Here is a 17,263-nt window from a genome sequence, read left to right on the forward strand (position 1 = left end):
ACACGAAATCTAATAACCCCTGGATCTTATAGATATACAGTTTCCTTGTAATTCTGATGAGTATATTCATTACCCAATTATCTAAATTATAACTAAAGCTAATAAAACAAACAGATTCTATGATAATTTTACAGTTGAAAGGGAAAATACAACCAACCAAAAATACGATGTTGAAAAAAAAACCAATTATGATGTTGCATACATATGCAATATAAATGTATATAAGTCATTAGTGTTAAATTTCATATTATTTGTATTAATTGTGTATCACTGTATTTATTGCACTAATCTTTTTCAAACAGTGTTTGGTATAGAAGTAATATAGTAATTAAAAATATCTTGTGTGCACTTTTTTTTTTTTGTTATTCACCTCCTCAAGGCCTAGAAGGCCACTGCAGATGAAGAGGCTACTTGTGGTTATAACCCTCTCTCAACTCTATAACTCCGAAACACGAACCTTGACGAACAAGGCCGCTGCGCGGAGAAACAAGTTGATTGCGGTACTACCAGGAACGTGGTGGGGATCGAACTCGGAACCTCTCGCTTTTAAAGCGAGCGCTTTACCACTACACCACTACCGCATATAAGTTGCCTCTACCGCATATAAGAGCGCTTTACCACTACACTAATACCGCACTTGAGTTGGCACAGCGTAGAAATCTCTGAAAAAGGTTTTGAAAATATACAAAAAAGTAATTTAAACCATTTCAAAATAAACAAACAATTGTTATTAGTTTGTTATCATTGTTATATACTAATTCACCATGAGCTCCAGAGGATGTGTAAACAACCCAGACTTGTTCTGTGGACTTTTTACTCCTGTAGGAAATAGCAAAACAATGACACCTATGATAAAGACCGCATATTTTCATTATTTTGAATGCCCCATTAGTGATCAGAATAAAAAATAGGTCCCATATACTTGCTGTAGTTGTTGTTCTTTGCTGATGACATCGTGGTTTAATGGTAGGAAATAGCATCTGACATATGGTGTGCTTATGGCATGGCCAGAACAACAAAATTATGTGAATGACTGCTATTTTTCCATGAGCAAAATTACTGGACTGAACTTTAAAACAAGAAATAAAACAGATTATTCCACTGTAGCATCTGAAATAAAATCACTTCAACATAGTTCCGAGTTGCCAGTTTCCATACCACCCGTAGACAAGCAAATTATAGCACTTTCAGAAGAAGAGGAATCAGAACAAGAAAATCCTTTATCTCATACTGAATACCAGCCTGAAGAATGTACGTCTCATTAACTCAATCAGCCAGATTTAAATGATTTGATTAGGGACTTATATCTGTCCAAAGACAAGGCAAAACTGTTAGCATCAAGACATAAATAATGGAAATTGGTTGCTGGTGACGTGCGAATTACATCCTTTTGTTATCGAAGTTCTGAACTGTTAGGCTGTTTTCAGACAGTTAATCAGCTGTGCTTTTGTTAATGTCTTGAAAGACTGTTTTCTTTTTTTGATGTTGAACATAACCGTGATGATCAATACACTTAAAGGAATCCTACGAAAACATGGTTATACTGCTAAATGCGATTAAGCATGATCAGTCCAAATGGAAAATATGTGGCGATCTTAAAGTAATTGGTTTACTGTTAGGCATGCAGAGTGGCTTCACAAAATACATGTGCTTTTTATGTTTGTGGGACAGTCGGAAAACACAGAAGCGTGAAAAATTTACTCCATGACAGCACAGTGTTAAATCTAATCCGCTGTTGATCAAAGAAGCATTCTCCTGCCACCACTTCAAATAAAACAGGGACAGAAACTTTGTCAAAGCCATGGATCGAGAGAGCAATGGGTTCAAACGTGTGCGTCAAAATTTCCCAGCTCTAAGTGACGCCAAAGTAAGGAGATAACATTTGTTGGCCCACAAGTTCGAGTTCTCCTGAAAAACACAGAGTTTCTCAATAAACTAAATATTAAAGTACACAGCATGAAATGCTTTTAAAGATATCTGCAAAAAATTTTAAGGATCACATAAAGCTCCCAACTTTGAAAATATAGTTGGAGAACTGCTGAGTGCATATCAAGATCTAGGCGCTAGGATGTTTTTAAAAGTACATTTCTAGCATAGCCATCTGGATTTTTTTCAGAGAATTTTTCATGTTCTGGTCAACTAAATTTTGATTAACATCTAACAGGTTATGTAAAGTTTTATTGTAGCTTTTTTTGTTCATAGGTGGTTTCATATTCATTATTCCACAAAATTTTTCTAACGATGATAACCCTTTATCCATTTCACAAAAAGCCACAATGACACGTGTGTTAATATCAAATGGTTTTTGTCCACTACATTTGCTTTTACTAGGCTCTTGTTGTTCGATTAAATTTTTTTAACAAAATGTAAAAAAAACTCAAAAAACAGATAAAAAAAACTCAGTTTTCGAATTGCAATTGTTACAACATATTTTTAAACCAATACTTAAACCGTACTTTTTTGAGGAATCAAACATCATCTTTACACAAATTTGATCATTTCAGTAGCGATGTAACGTTTTTCAACAGACTAAAGTTCATAACAAAGTTAAAATCTATACTTTGAAAACCTTGAAAATCTCTATCAGCAATATATTTTTTTTGAAGAAGCAGAATGTGTAGCAGATTCAACAAAAGATAATGTTGTCGTTTTTGAAGGAGTCTTTGTATATCTGTTTCCACGAAATTTTGCTTTTTTATTATTGTATATTATTTTTATTTTAAAAAGATAAAAGATATACTATAGCATATATAATAAAGTTTGAATGCAGCTTGAAACAAGAAGCGAATTACGTCAATAAAGCTATCATGCTAAACTAATTAAGTCGTTGCAGTCTACAACTTTGCACTTAAAAAAGTTGACAAGGTATGCATTTTATGGCTTTTTTGTGGTTTAACTTGTTTCTGAAGCGCATAACAATGGAATAAACAAAGTGTTGCTAGAAGGGGAGGGGTGGGGTGGTGGTAGTACACCAATAAAAGTAAAAATTTTTTTTCCACTTTTATTGGTGTACTACCACCTTAAGTAATTTTTTTTATCTAATACTATCCTATAAGATTTTTTGACTAGAGATATAGACTATTTTTGTGGGAAAAAAATTTAAAATCATGCGTTTTTAACATAACTATAGTAAGAAATAAACTAAAACCAGTGAAGAAATATATCTAAAAATCAAAAAACTAGATTACATTTATTTTTACTACACTGAGATTAAAGTGGGTAGATCAACACCAAAGCAACCGTAAAACGTAACAGTCCCATGTTTAATAACAGCGAGTTTCAAATGAACGCCATTTGATTGGTTTGTTAAGGACGACAATTCTTTCAAAGATGGAGGCGGATCATCATATCTAAATTTAAAAAATATCAAGCTAAAAGATTAAAGTGCTAAAAAGCCGTTGCTAAAAAACCATATTGGTGGTTGCAACGGCAATTTTAGATTTCTGAATAGATTCGCTATAGATTGATTACACTATTTTGGCTACGTAGTCTGCCTTAAAACCCTTTTCCGGAAATACAAACTTCTCTTTCGAAAACAGAAGCCACTGCACTAAATAGTATATACTTCACACAAACTTTAAGTTTTTTTTCGAGTGCCAGTATTATATATATTTATTTGTCGCAGTGTTAAGATAAAAGGGAAGACAAATGTTGCAACTCCCTAATAAAATAAAAAACAAATGATGTAATAAGATGGAGTTGTGGTATGTACAACAATCTTCCTCTCTTTTTTGTAAACCATAAAATTGTTGTTGAATGCCAGGGTTTTAATAGCTTAATATTTAATAAATTTAATAAATCAAATAGAGTCTCAATCAAAAGAGATAGAAACTACCAAAGTATTTCATCGAAAAATGGAATACTGTTAAAAAGCGTTAAAAAAAGTAAGCATCAATGAAACCCAAAAATATTCATTTTGAAATTCAAGAGATTTGTCATCTCATAATCCAATACATACATACACTATGTTGCTTGTAGTACCGCGCTAAAATCGTTTCTTTATAAAGTGGTCTTGTTTGTCTAGGTTTGTATTTCGAGTACAACCCTAACCAATAAGTCCTATAGGACCTATAGGAATTTGGAACAAAAAAGACAAAACTTCGATAACTATAACACTTTTTAACTACTTATAGGATCCTATAGGACTTTTTGACTAGGAAACCCTCAAGTTTTCGTTATAAAAAACAAACTTTAAACTTTTAAGTTAGCAAAACCACCCAATCATTATGGTTTGTTACTATGTATTTAGATGTTTTCCGATAATCATTATAAAGTAATTTTTACAAAAATTTTGCTAAATAGTTTTTTATATACAACCTATAAAATTAACAGAGAAACATGTTAACTAAAAAACATGTTAACTAAGAAGCACGTTAACAGAGAAACACGTCAACAAAGAAACATATTAACTAAATGTTGAATTTAATGCGGTAGTGGTGAAGTGGTAGAGCGCTCGCTTCATTGGCGAGAGGTTGCGAGTTCGATCCCCACCACGTCCAAGGTAGTACCGCGCTCAACTTGTTTCTCCGCGCAGCGACCTTGTTCATCAAGGTTCGTGTTTCAGAGTTATAGAGTTGAGGGTTTATAACCACAACTAAGTAGCCTCCTCGTCTGTAGTGGCTTTCTCGGCCTTGAGGAAGTGAATTAATAAAAAAAACAAACAAAAAAAAAAAAAAACTAAAAAACATGCTAATTAAAAAACATGCTAATTAAAAAACATGTTAACTAAGAAGTATGTAAACAGAGAAACATGTTAACAAAGAAACACGTTAACAGAAAAACATGTTAACAGAGAAACATGTTAACAAAGAAACATGTTAACAGAGAAACACGTTAACAGAGAAGCATGTTAACAGAGAAACATGTTAACAGTGAAACATGTATTGGGTAATATATTGGGTGAAGAGTATTTATCATTCACAATATTTAAATTAAATATTCAAATTTTAAATACATATATACAAGTATATATTTAAATTTTCAATGTGAACTATGGTTCTGAACAAACTGACAGTATTGCTAAACTAAAAATTCAGTAAAGCAGGGTTTTTACAACATAAAAGGTCAACAGCATTAAACAAATATAAAAGTAAATTCAAAATAAGTAGAAAATGAAAAAATAAATAAAAACTTACTTGCAGACAACAATTCTAAACAATGGATCTACCAATTCTGACTTTTTCTTTTCTTTAGAGTTAAACACATCAAAGTCTATTTTAAAATTTGTAAATTCAAGACTGGTTTTTGTTGCCTCCGTCAGCTTTAGTGATTCAATTACTTTAATTTTGGAAAGAATGAGAGCTGAAACAAAAATTTAGATTGATAAGCAGGGTTGAGGTCAAATACGTATTTATATTTGGTAAAAATGCATTTCCATAAACTAGATTAACCAGTGTTTATTTGGGAAATACCAAGAGGTTTTTTTTTTCTTTTTCATTTTTGACACTAAAATAAATTAAAAGTTTTTTTTAAAGGGATATTTATTTAAAGACTTGTTTTTATTATTCTATACAGTAATCCATTTTATCAGACTTGTCTTAAAAAATCTTTATATTTTTTCTTAGCCTAAATTACAAATATTTGAATTCGGAAAATGTCGATTGAATATATTTGTATTTAAATTTGTATTTTGAAATAATACGAATTAATGAATTTGTATTTGATTAAACGTATTTGATCCCAACTCTGTTGATGAGATATTTTAATAAATATCTACTCGATTTTTACAAATTAAGTAAAAATTAAAAAAAATAAATTCACAGCAATAAGTATTTAAAAAAATAAAAAAATAATGCATTTATAAAAATATTATACATATAAAAAATATTCTATCCAGATAAAAATATTACATTTAAAACAAATAAACTTGCTGTGTTTTTTCGTAAAGATATTTAGAGAAGCCCTAATAATCTAATCACAGAACATTGAATTAATAAACAGCTGATGTCGATACTTGATTGCGGTTTAATTGAAAAAAAAACTAAAGCATTATAAATTAAGCTGCATAAATACCAATACATTCTAAAACACTTTATATTCAAAAAATTCATGTTTATTTTATATATAGGTATAAATATTATTGTTATATAAAACATGTGTGTGTGTATATATATATATATATACACACTTACTTATGTATTGAAGCCCTTTGCAGCTGTCTATTTCATTATGACATATATGTTACAATATTAATATATGTGTGTGTGTATATATATATATATATATATATATATATATATATATATATATATATATATATATATATATATATATATATATATATATATATATATATATATATATATATATATATATACACACACAGTATCGTACCCAGCTATAGTTTGGGTGGTACCAGTCTGAAAAAAAAATAAATAAAGGTCCTTTAAATTTTATGAAGTTATAAATATATAGCTATGAAGCATTATAAAGTATGCATTTTATGTACGAAATGGCGATTTCAACTATACGTTCAACAAATTACGTTTAACAAAATTTTTAATCATTTGAAATATCTAAATTATTTTTTGATGCATTTATTTACTTTAAGTTAATTCATTGTAAAAAAAAGAATCAATAACAATATCATGGTTATTAATAATAAAATTAATGCAACAAAACATCTGAACAATTTTAATTGTTTTATACATATGCGAGCTCGTTAAAATGGGTGAAACTTGCTGAGCTGCAAAGCCTTATTCAAACCTCAAAATCACCACCAAGTCTTGTTTTTATAACAGTAACATAGTTAATGATTTTCTATTTCTAATCTCACAAATTATATTACAGGCATGATTGAAAAATCCTCATGATGCAGTCTGCATTTATATATCTGACACACTAATAATCCATGAAGTAACTCATCTTGAACTTAGCAAAACTGACTCAAGTTTTGGTAAGAACAAGTTAAATGTTCGGTTAATCTTGGAACTGAAAAAATTTCAGTTGGTTTTATATACCGTCCACCCCTCAGTAATGACTTTGATTATCAGATTTAAGCCTTTATAAATTTTGGCATCTAAATTAGTGGAAAATAGACACTTCTCAGGTCTTCTAATCACAGGAGACTTTAATCTTGACAGTACCACATGGTCTAATTACGCTGCATCCACCATAAAAACGCTAGCTGAAGACTTTATTGAGACATTTGATTCCAACCATTTAACGCAACATGTCAATTTTAATACTTTTCAATTGAAAATTGAAAAGTATTAAAATTGACATGTTGTGTTAAATGGTTGCGTTAAATGACATGTTCTGGATCTTATATTAACTGAATCTTAGCAATGTGTATTTTTCTTGAAAGACAATCTCAACTTGGCTACACCAAAAAAGGACAAGTTCGTTTATGTCTAACTTGGAATCAGGCTGTAGAATCTTTAAGCTCTCCTAGAAATTTGTTTTCTTCATCTCGACAAGATTTTAAAAGTGATAACTATGAAAAACTAAATATGTATTTCAAAAATATCAACTCGGTTAGTTCTTTTAGAAATTTAAATATTGATAAATGTAATGAAACATTACAACCTATCTATATTGAGGGATATAATCTTCAAATACCAGAAATTAAATTGAATTTCTCTGTTGTTTTTTTTAATTTTCTCTGTTGGATCACAAAAGAGATAATCTCTACAATTAAAAATAAACTTTATTATAGAAGCAAAGACTGAAACTGGCATTTAGACACTAAAAAATATAATACTAAAATATAAAACTTTATTATAAAAGCAAAGACCGAAACTGACGTTTAGACACTAAAAAGTATAATAGTTGCTGCAAAAAAGTAAAAAAAACTTGTTCATTCTATTACTGAATATAAAAAAATCTATATCAGAAAAAGCCAAGGCAAATCCAAAACTCATCTATCAATATATAAACATGAAACTTAAAGTTAAAAATCAAATAAGATCTATGAAAGAATCAAATAGTAACGTTACAACTGATCAAAGCAACAATCCATAACAATTTCTTTTCATCTGTTTTTATTCTGATCAAAGCTACAATCCTTAACAATTTCTTTTCATCTGTTTTTATTTCTTCAAGTTTAGTCAATCGTTGCCCGCATTCAAGAAACGCACATTTACTGGGATTGATGAGACATCAGTCTTGAATAAACTTAATGAGAACTACATACAATCACTACTATCTAAACTCAACTTGCATAAACCAGCAGCCGTAGACAGCATTTACCCACATTCTCAATAAATGTTCTTCCTCTCTGAATGTGCACATCACCTATATATTTATAAAATCTATATCTGAAGGTATAGTTTCAGCTGCATGGCTGGAAGCTAATATCACACCTCTTCACAAAAAAGAATCTAAACTTGATCCATTAAACTACAGACCCATTTCTTTAACATCTGTCTGTTGCAAACTCCTAGAGCGTATTGTAAAAGATTGTTTAACCGAGTATTTATTTGCTAATAGTCTTTTATCTATAAATCAGCACAGTTTTGTTCCAAATAAATTATGTATTACCAATTTATTAAAAACTGTAGATCAGATTTAATATTCAATGGCAAGAGGCTATAGTGTAGATGCTTTATATCTATATTACAAAAAAGCATTTGACACACCTCCTCATGATTTTATGCTCCACAAACTTTCTGGTTATAGTGTCTCTTATATGCTACTTAGTTGGATAAAGTCTTTTCTTTCTAACAGAAAACAGTGAGTTGCCATGGGTTCTGCTACTTCAGATTAGTTACCAGTCACTAGTGGTGTCCACAAAGATCTGTTTTAGGACCTTTTCTATACATCTTATACATCAATGACATTACAGACCTAGTTAACAACCCAAGAGTTCTTTAATGCATCTGACCTTAACAATAACATGCGATCTCTACTAGACTTAATTTTTTCCTTAACAAAGTCATCAGACAACAACAATAACAGAGACATCAGCTGATGGAATTTACAAACTGTGACTGACTCTCCTCATCTTAATGAGTTTAAAAACTAATAATCAATAAACACTTTGATCTAGCTTTATAATTATCTACTGAAATGCTGCTACAGCTCATTGTCTACTGACAATAAGCAAAAGGGTTGCTACCCCTTTCAAACGAGAGAGATAAAAAAACAAAAAACATATTTACTTTGTGCTATCAGATTTATCAGAAAGTTCTGTACATTTCTATGACAATAATTTTTGAAATATAGCATATGTTCATTTGGTGCATGTTTGGCTCCATATTTTTATCACTTAATATATACATGCTGACATTGTAAATTCATGATTGAAGTTGATTCACATTAGCCTTAAGTGTAAAGTAATAGGGTACCCTTATCTACTAACAAAGATCATTTATCCATTTTATTTTATACAAATATAAAAAACATAAGAAATGCTACAGAAGCTTGTAGAGATTTGTTAAAAATGTTTGGGGAAGGGACAGCTTCCTCAAATTAAAACAGGTGATTTCAATCTTTCTGATAGGTGTTTTGGGCGACCATCTTTGATAGTGACGATGTTGTTAAAGAGATCCCAATGTGCTAAGACAAGTTATGTTTATATTACAGAGAACATTTAAAAATAATTTGGGGCTGAATTTTTTTGAGTAAAACAAAATAATAAATGTATACCAAGAAAAACTAGCTTTTTAGTTTTACTTGAAGCTTGCTGTCTCCATGTTAGCATGTGTTTTTAAAATAGTCTTTAAAATATATGCAGCAATCTACAGACCTTATAATTAATTCAAGCGCGTTTAATTCCAAAGAGTTTTAGAATATGACATCATTGTAGAACTTTGATAAGAAATCTAAAAATTATTTTTTTCTTAAAATTATAGAACTTTTTTTTTTACATTTTATAGATTACTAAAGAATTTTTTTAGTTACTTATTATTATATATATTAATAAGTTAAGTTACTTATTATTATATAAAAAATTTTTTTTTCATCAAGAACTACTATAAACTTTCTTCAGTTAATTTGTTTTCTAAATTTTGTGAAGTTTTCATTAAAACAATGAATAAAATATTTCAGATGTTTTAAGTTTGTCTATTGCTATAAATTAGTTTTTTGTTTTATTTAATGTTATTAAATGATTATTATCCTTATTAATATTCCGTTAAAAAAATTATTTTGTATTACTTAACATTATAAAAGTTTAATTAACAGAACTTATTTGCTAAACTTTTCATTGGGTACAAATATTCTTGAAATTCTTATTTAATCATACAAGAATTTAGTAAAATTTATTCTGTAAAACATGTAGTGCTGATTATATTTTTAAAAATAAACAATTATTGGTCAAGATTGCAAAAAAAAGTGTAAAAAAAAGTGCAGCATTATCGAGTCAATTTTAAAATTGAAATTGTTTAATGAAAAACTTTTTATAATCAATTTTAGTAGTTTTTTTATTTGTAATGTTAAGAGACAGGTTTTAATTTAAAAAAGAAAAAGGTTTTACTTACCAATAACGACATATAAATTAGGACATATTAAATATAATATGCTTTATAACACGGGCTGTAACACATTGACAATTTTAATCGCCATTCTTATGAATTATTGCCAAAAAACATTAATTATTGCCTTAATTAATAAAAAGCTGTCTGCAAATTTGTTAAGTGTTAGTTCTATAAATACTAATATCTATAAAACTGAAAATTAAAAAATTAGGCAAATATCTTTAGTAAATGATGTCATTTACCAAAATTATTTTTTAATTAAAAATTTAAGAAATTATAAAATCTCATTTTGATAGGAGAACAAAATATCATAGCGATAAATGGTTTAGATAAATTAGAAAAAAAAGTTCATATTGTTTACATGAAAAGAAAAAAGATTCAGAATATATAATAAGGTGATCAACGTCGTTTTTATATATTTATTATATTTAAGAGTCTATCATAAAAATCTTAACTTTTACTTAGTTCTCGCGCTCTATAAAAAAAACATTCTTATGTTTAGCTTATAAAATTTATAGGAAAATCATATGATTGATGATAAACCCTTATTTAAAAAAAATAAATAACAAAAAAACAAATGATATTGATTCAACAAAAAAACAAAAAACAACAACTTAAAATGACATCATTTTTAATACTTAAACGCGCTTGAATAAATGATAAAGCCTGTATATTGTGGTGTATATTTTAAAGACTTATATATACTTAAAATATACGCCACATATTTTAATATAAACATAACTTGTCTCAGTACTTTGGGATCCCTTTAAGGCCATCTTGGAGTAAGATCCATTTCTGAAAGACTTTATTTAGCTCAGTAAACCATTTTGGACCATATTAAGAAGATAGAATTGGGTGGAAATATTCATGATGCTGTATGAATAAAGTCAAAAGAATTTGGATGTTTTAGTTGTCATATATACATCTCTGCTTGTTCTGAACAAAATCCAGTACTTTTTAAACCAAATGATAACTGGGGATGCACAAATGGATGCCCTACAACTTGGTTAAAAGGAGCATATTGTAAACTCCTAAAAACCTAGCCCTTTTATCTATAAACTAAATTTGCATATTGTAAACTCCATAAAAACTTAGCCCTTTTATCTATAAACTAAATTTGTCTCTTACTAAGAGAATGTTGAGCATATGGCAGGATATTTGTTGGGTAAAAAATTCAAAAATAAAGAAGATATCAAACAAGCGCTGGTTAAACTTTACACATCAAAACATGAAAATCTTAAGTTCTCTATTTCAGTATGATGTCAGACTGCTTACCAAAGTATGCATATATATATATATATATATATATATATATATATATATATATATATATATATATATATATATATATATATATATATATATATACGCACACATACAAACATACATATACGCACATATTACATATTAAATAAAACAAATAATTATATTTGATATAAAAAAAAAATTTTTCACAATAAATTTTGTTAAAATTAATCCTAACCAGTGCTTTGAGCTTCAATTGGTCTTATTAAAGGATGAACGTCATCATTCCACAAGCTTTGCATGTAACCATTTTTTAACTCATCCAAGCCTTCAGCAATAACTTCTTCACAAAGTTGTTTGGGTGATGGGGGTCGTCTTCCCCATGGACAATCATCAATAGGTTTAGCACTAATAACAAAAATATTTCTAATAGAATTAAACAAACAAACAAACAAAAAAAAAAAAAAAAAGATAAAACTAAAAAAATAAACACCATATGCAACAAAATAAAAAGTTACATTTAAACCTCTTTCCCTCATGGAGCCCATTCATCATAAAAACATAATTTTGTATTTAGAAATAATTTTAATAATAAAACAAGTTTAGTGGTAAACCAACAGACAAATAAACATTATATACCATACAGGCAGATTGGTTAGCTGGATAATCAAACAGAAATGTCAAAAACCTAGAAAATTTGTGCAATGCAAAATCTAAAATCTAAATCCAGTCTCTGTCAACTTGCCTCTGTCAACTCTCTGTACATGAGTAGAACTTCAAAAAGTATGCAGCTATTCAGTCAATAAAAAAAGGCTTTGTTTCTTAACTAAGCAAACTGCATTTACTGTTAACTAAGACAATATAAAAGCAGATGCTTCTTAACTGAGCAAACTGCTAGAACTGATAAATTAAATGCAGTTAACAAGAAGATGTTTTTTAAATAAGCAAACCACTGGAACTGTTAACTAAGATGATCTAACAACAGATGTTAAACTATCAACTTGATTGTTGAATATAAAAAAAGTATTTTACAATAAAATGTTAATAAATGCAAATTTAACCAAAAAGAATTTTTATCATGAACTGGTTTGTTGGCAAACCAATAGCCCATGCACAGTAGGCTAAACAGTGGATATTGCTCAAAAATCAATGTTACAAAAATAAATTTAAGTTAGTTGTTATTGAAAGCCAAATACATTTCCAGTTCATTAAAAAAAAAATTAATTTAAAAGCCTGATTTGTTTAGAAAATATACTAGTTTGAATAACGTACTTTTGTTGCAAAAGATAAGTAATAGGTATAAATGATAAATAAAAGTCATTTTTGGCATTATATAAGAAAAAATGTCACTATATAAGCAGTGCTAATGTGATAACTGTATGTAGAAACAATCTTAGACTGCATTTTATGGAAATGTGAATGTTAACTTCATAGATTATTGCACAAATTTTTTTTTTTACATGTAATACCTAATGAAACAACTTAAATTTAGCAAAATTTTAGTGTTTTTAAACTAATTTTCTATTAGAAAAAAAAGTTCTCAAAAAATAAATCTCAAAAAGTTCTCAAAAAAAAATGCGCTTTGCTGGCATACAATTCAAGGCTGGTAAGGAAACTTTGCTTAAAGAGTATGTTAAAGAATAACTCTTTCAATAAGTTTCCAATAGAAACAATGTCAATTTAAACAGTTTTTACTCTTGGTAGGCATTCATAAAGAAACAAAAAAATTTTTTTTTTAACTGCTGGTTGTAATATATTGCCTAGTTAGAAACATTTCAGAAGAAAACAATCTGAAGTAACGCCAATTATTATGAATTATCTTGAACCTTATTCTGGTGTTTACTTCAGCCTATTTCAGGCTATTAAACTGATGACGCAAAGGATATCGGAGAAAATTTTCTAGATATAAACATTGAAAATATACTAATGAAAATAAAGTTTGGATTTAATGGTAGTGGAAGCCATGAAATATTTAATTAAAAAGATAATGTTAACACTAACAATATCATATTGACAATATTTTGTCCATTTTCCCTTGAAACAGAAGCAGGTTTGTTAATATGGTTGCAAAAGTCACAAAATGCCCCACTTAGTCACAAAGCGCTGAGTCTTCAAATGGGAAAAGAATCAAGAAAAACTTTTCAATCATTGTCTGTCTTTAATTCTGACATTGAAGAGTTAAAAAATAAAGGCTTCCTTATATTAAAAGAGGGAAAACAATTTAATGTAAAGGTGAAAGTGCAGTCATATATGATGGATATAAAAGCAGCTTATCTTTTAAGTTGGTTTTAAGGAAAAACCTTAAAACCAATTTCAACCTGTGATGTAAAATCAATACAAGTAAATTGGTATCAAGTAATAGTGTTAATATTATTCTATATTTTTAATATGTAAACATACTTGATATTAAAAATTGTAACATTAAAAAATTACTGATATTTTTATAGGTTCTTCATGCTTTTCCATTTCATGAAGACTGTTGTAAATGTGAAAGCTAGTGTTTTTGATTGGTCTTAGTCCACATTCAGTGCTTCAAATAGATTTCTGAAGCAAGCAGACACTTCATAAAAAAAGAGATATCAAAATAAACAGGTATAAAATGGGACGACCTTGATACAATAAGAAAAGGAGGAACAGCAACAACAGATTGTATAACTAGAGAACTATTGCGCAAAAAATCATATAAGGATTTAATTATTACACAATTGCCTGTTCAATATCATGCAACATTTCAAAAGTTTGAATTGAAAGCTCTCAGTAATTCTTTGAGTATTTTCCTCAAAAATAAAAATTTATGTGGAACAATATAAAAACTATTGTTCAGATTTTTATTTATTCCTATTTAACGAGTTTCCAACTGTTACAAAAATAAATTTACCATAGATCATTATAACACCATCATTTCACAAACTGATTGGTCATTTTTGGGAGCTAATTTTGAATAATGAGGAAAGAGGTTTGGGAAATCTTTATGATTCAGGGTTAAAAAGTAATAACAAAATATTAGGATTGATACATGAAAATTAAGATTTAAACATTTTAAAGTGTCTTCTCCTTGATCGCAAAAACATTTCAAAATAGAAGGTATTTTAATGATATAAGAGAAGTTATAATGAAGTTTCTTTAAATGTTGAAATTTCTTTAAATGAATAAAGCTAATCCTTATTCGCTTATCACAATTGTTTTAAAAAAACAATTGCGATAAGCTAATAAGATCTTCTAGATCAAATTCCTTTAGAAGTTGCAACAATTTTATTATTACTTTTGATTGTTCTAATAATGGTCTCACATTCTCAATGCACACACTCAATCTTGCTTGAGACTTTTGATAAAAAGATAGCCCAATATCTTCAGTAAAAAGTTTTTAGTGCATGAGGCTATTACTTAAAAGGTTATACAACAATTGGATGTTATTGTTGCTGTTCAAAAAATATATATTGGAAGCAACAAATATAAGAATAATCTTATTTTGATTCCTTTCATCGCATTGCATTAATTTAATTCCCAAAAGCACAGTAGTTTAGAATAATAAAAACTCTCAAGAAAAAATTCCTAAATTGTCAATTTAACAGACACCATTAACTGAATGTGGATATAATCTGATCAAATTTTTTTTTACAAGAGATTCAAATCATAACCATTCTACAAATTTTGGAATGAATGAGGACATTCTGATAAATATTTCCACTAAATGTCTCCGAAAATATTTTATCTGAAGATGACGCATTTTAAAATGTTAGCATATAAATAAATAATGTATTTTAGTACTCCTTTTGCTTTTATTGCTTTTGTCATTGATACCTATTGTACCTATGCTATCTTTTTATTACAAAATATACATACATATTTATAAACATTTATACATATTTTTGTTATAACTTATAGAAAAGCAAATTTTATGAAATTTTCAATACTTTGTTCTGATAAATTATGACCTAAATATCCTGCAGCACAATTATTTTTTAGTTTTTCCAAAATTTACACATAAAAACCTTCCCAAAAAGTCCTTAATCAACACCATAGCAAATTCAAAAGTTATGAACCAATGTCAGTGAAAACAGCTGTTTGGCTCACTGTGCTATGGTTGAAAAATAATAAAGAAATATTAAAATTTGTATATTATTAAACTTTTTGAACAACTTTGCGTTTATCTTTTTTGTGTTTGTTTCAGGTCACATTTGATTTATTAGTAAAAAAAAATTTAAAATATAGGTAAATGCAAAAATAATATAAACTACATATTGTCATAAATATTCTATAATGTTTTGCTAATAAACTTAAGTTGAGATTTCATAGATAAAAATAAAAAATATAAATAAATTTAATATAAGCAATAAACTTAATAAATAATTTTATTTTAATATATTTTATTATGTTAATCAGGTATATAATAATCTTAAATAATATGTTAAATGAGTATATAAAAATAAATTAAATAATTACATTTTGTTATATCAAACTTCGTATTTTATTATTATTACATAAAAATTTCTATTTAAAAATTGCTTTTTTATTTAAGTTTTCATTAAGGTGTTTACTTAAAATTATAACTCGTAAATATTCCACAAAATGTGAAATCTGTTTCAGAATACATATGATTCGATAAAATTATTAATCCAAGTTAGCTTTAGTTCAAATAATCTGAGTTTACAGAAAGAAAAAAAAGGTAATCACGTGATTACTAATTTTTCCATATCTCTCTCCTCCTTTAATACCCTTAAAAACTTTATGAACAATCCCAAATACACCGGATCCCATTATTGAAGATGTATATGCACAGAAATTTTATTACTAAGCTGAGTGAGTAATGTGATATGTCCCAACTCTAAAGGCTGAAAGTTCGTATCTCAGTCTTGTCTTAGTTAACTGTTTTAGAACTGATTTACAAAGTACTGGTTTTTATTAGCAATCAATATAAATCAATATAAATAATATATATATATATATATATATATATATATATATATATATATATATATATATATATATATATATATATATATATATATATATATACACACACACACACAAATAATTTTAAATGTATTGTGCAAAATAGAGCACTCAATGCTCTTAAAAGAACAGAGCAATAATAAATTAGTAAACACTAATTCATCTATATGTATATGTATATATATGTGTGTTTGTGTGTGTAAACTTCAATAAATACGGCATATAAACTTTTTTGAAAAAAGACATTGGTTTTTTTTGTTTTTATTTTAACATATATTTCGTTCGATATTTTGCTGATTTATTGTGATCAGTGAAGTTCAAGTTTCATTCAAAATAGTTAATTTATATCTGTTCCATTAATGAAGCTATTCGAGTTATTATCGATACAATGAATAACGACATCAACAACTTAAAGACTTGAACTAAACTTTCTCCTATACACACCAATTAATAGAACTTTCATTGAGTATTAGCTATTTTTTATATGAAAACAAATCTGAATATTACCTTATTCAGGTCCTATAGGTTTTTCTTAAATGGTTGTTATGACAGAAGTGATTCTACAAAATATAGAAAGAAAAGCCCTAACTACTATTCATACATGTAAACCAAAAACTTTCATGAAATATGAAGACAATTGTCACACT

The 17,263-nt window shown here is 27.8% G+C and overlaps 1 protein-coding gene across 1 annotated transcript in view; it reads right to left on the reverse strand.

Annotated features, from left to right (window-relative positions):
- Positions 1 to 3,146: 3,146 nt before the first annotated feature.
- Positions 3,147 to 17,263, reverse strand: part of LOC101240787 (tRNA-splicing endonuclease subunit Sen54) — a 35,967-nt gene continuing 21,850 nt past the window's right edge. The window contains exons 9-11 of the mRNA XM_065805013.1: positions 11,902 to 12,071; positions 5,136 to 5,301; positions 3,147 to 3,350 (exon numbers count right to left, since the gene is read on the reverse strand). Coding sequence (XP_065661085.1) covers positions 3,200 to 3,350; positions 5,136 to 5,301; positions 11,902 to 12,071 — 487 coding nt within the window. The 3' untranslated portion in view covers positions 3,147 to 3,199. The remainder of the gene's footprint in view (positions 3,351 to 5,135; positions 5,302 to 11,901; positions 12,072 to 17,263) is intronic.

Source organism: Hydra vulgaris, chromosome 09, assembly GCF_038396675.1.
Source record: "Hydra vulgaris chromosome 09, alternate assembly HydraT2T_AEP".
Lineage (NCBI taxonomy): Eukaryota > Metazoa > Cnidaria > Hydrozoa > Anthoathecata > Hydridae > Hydra > Hydra vulgaris.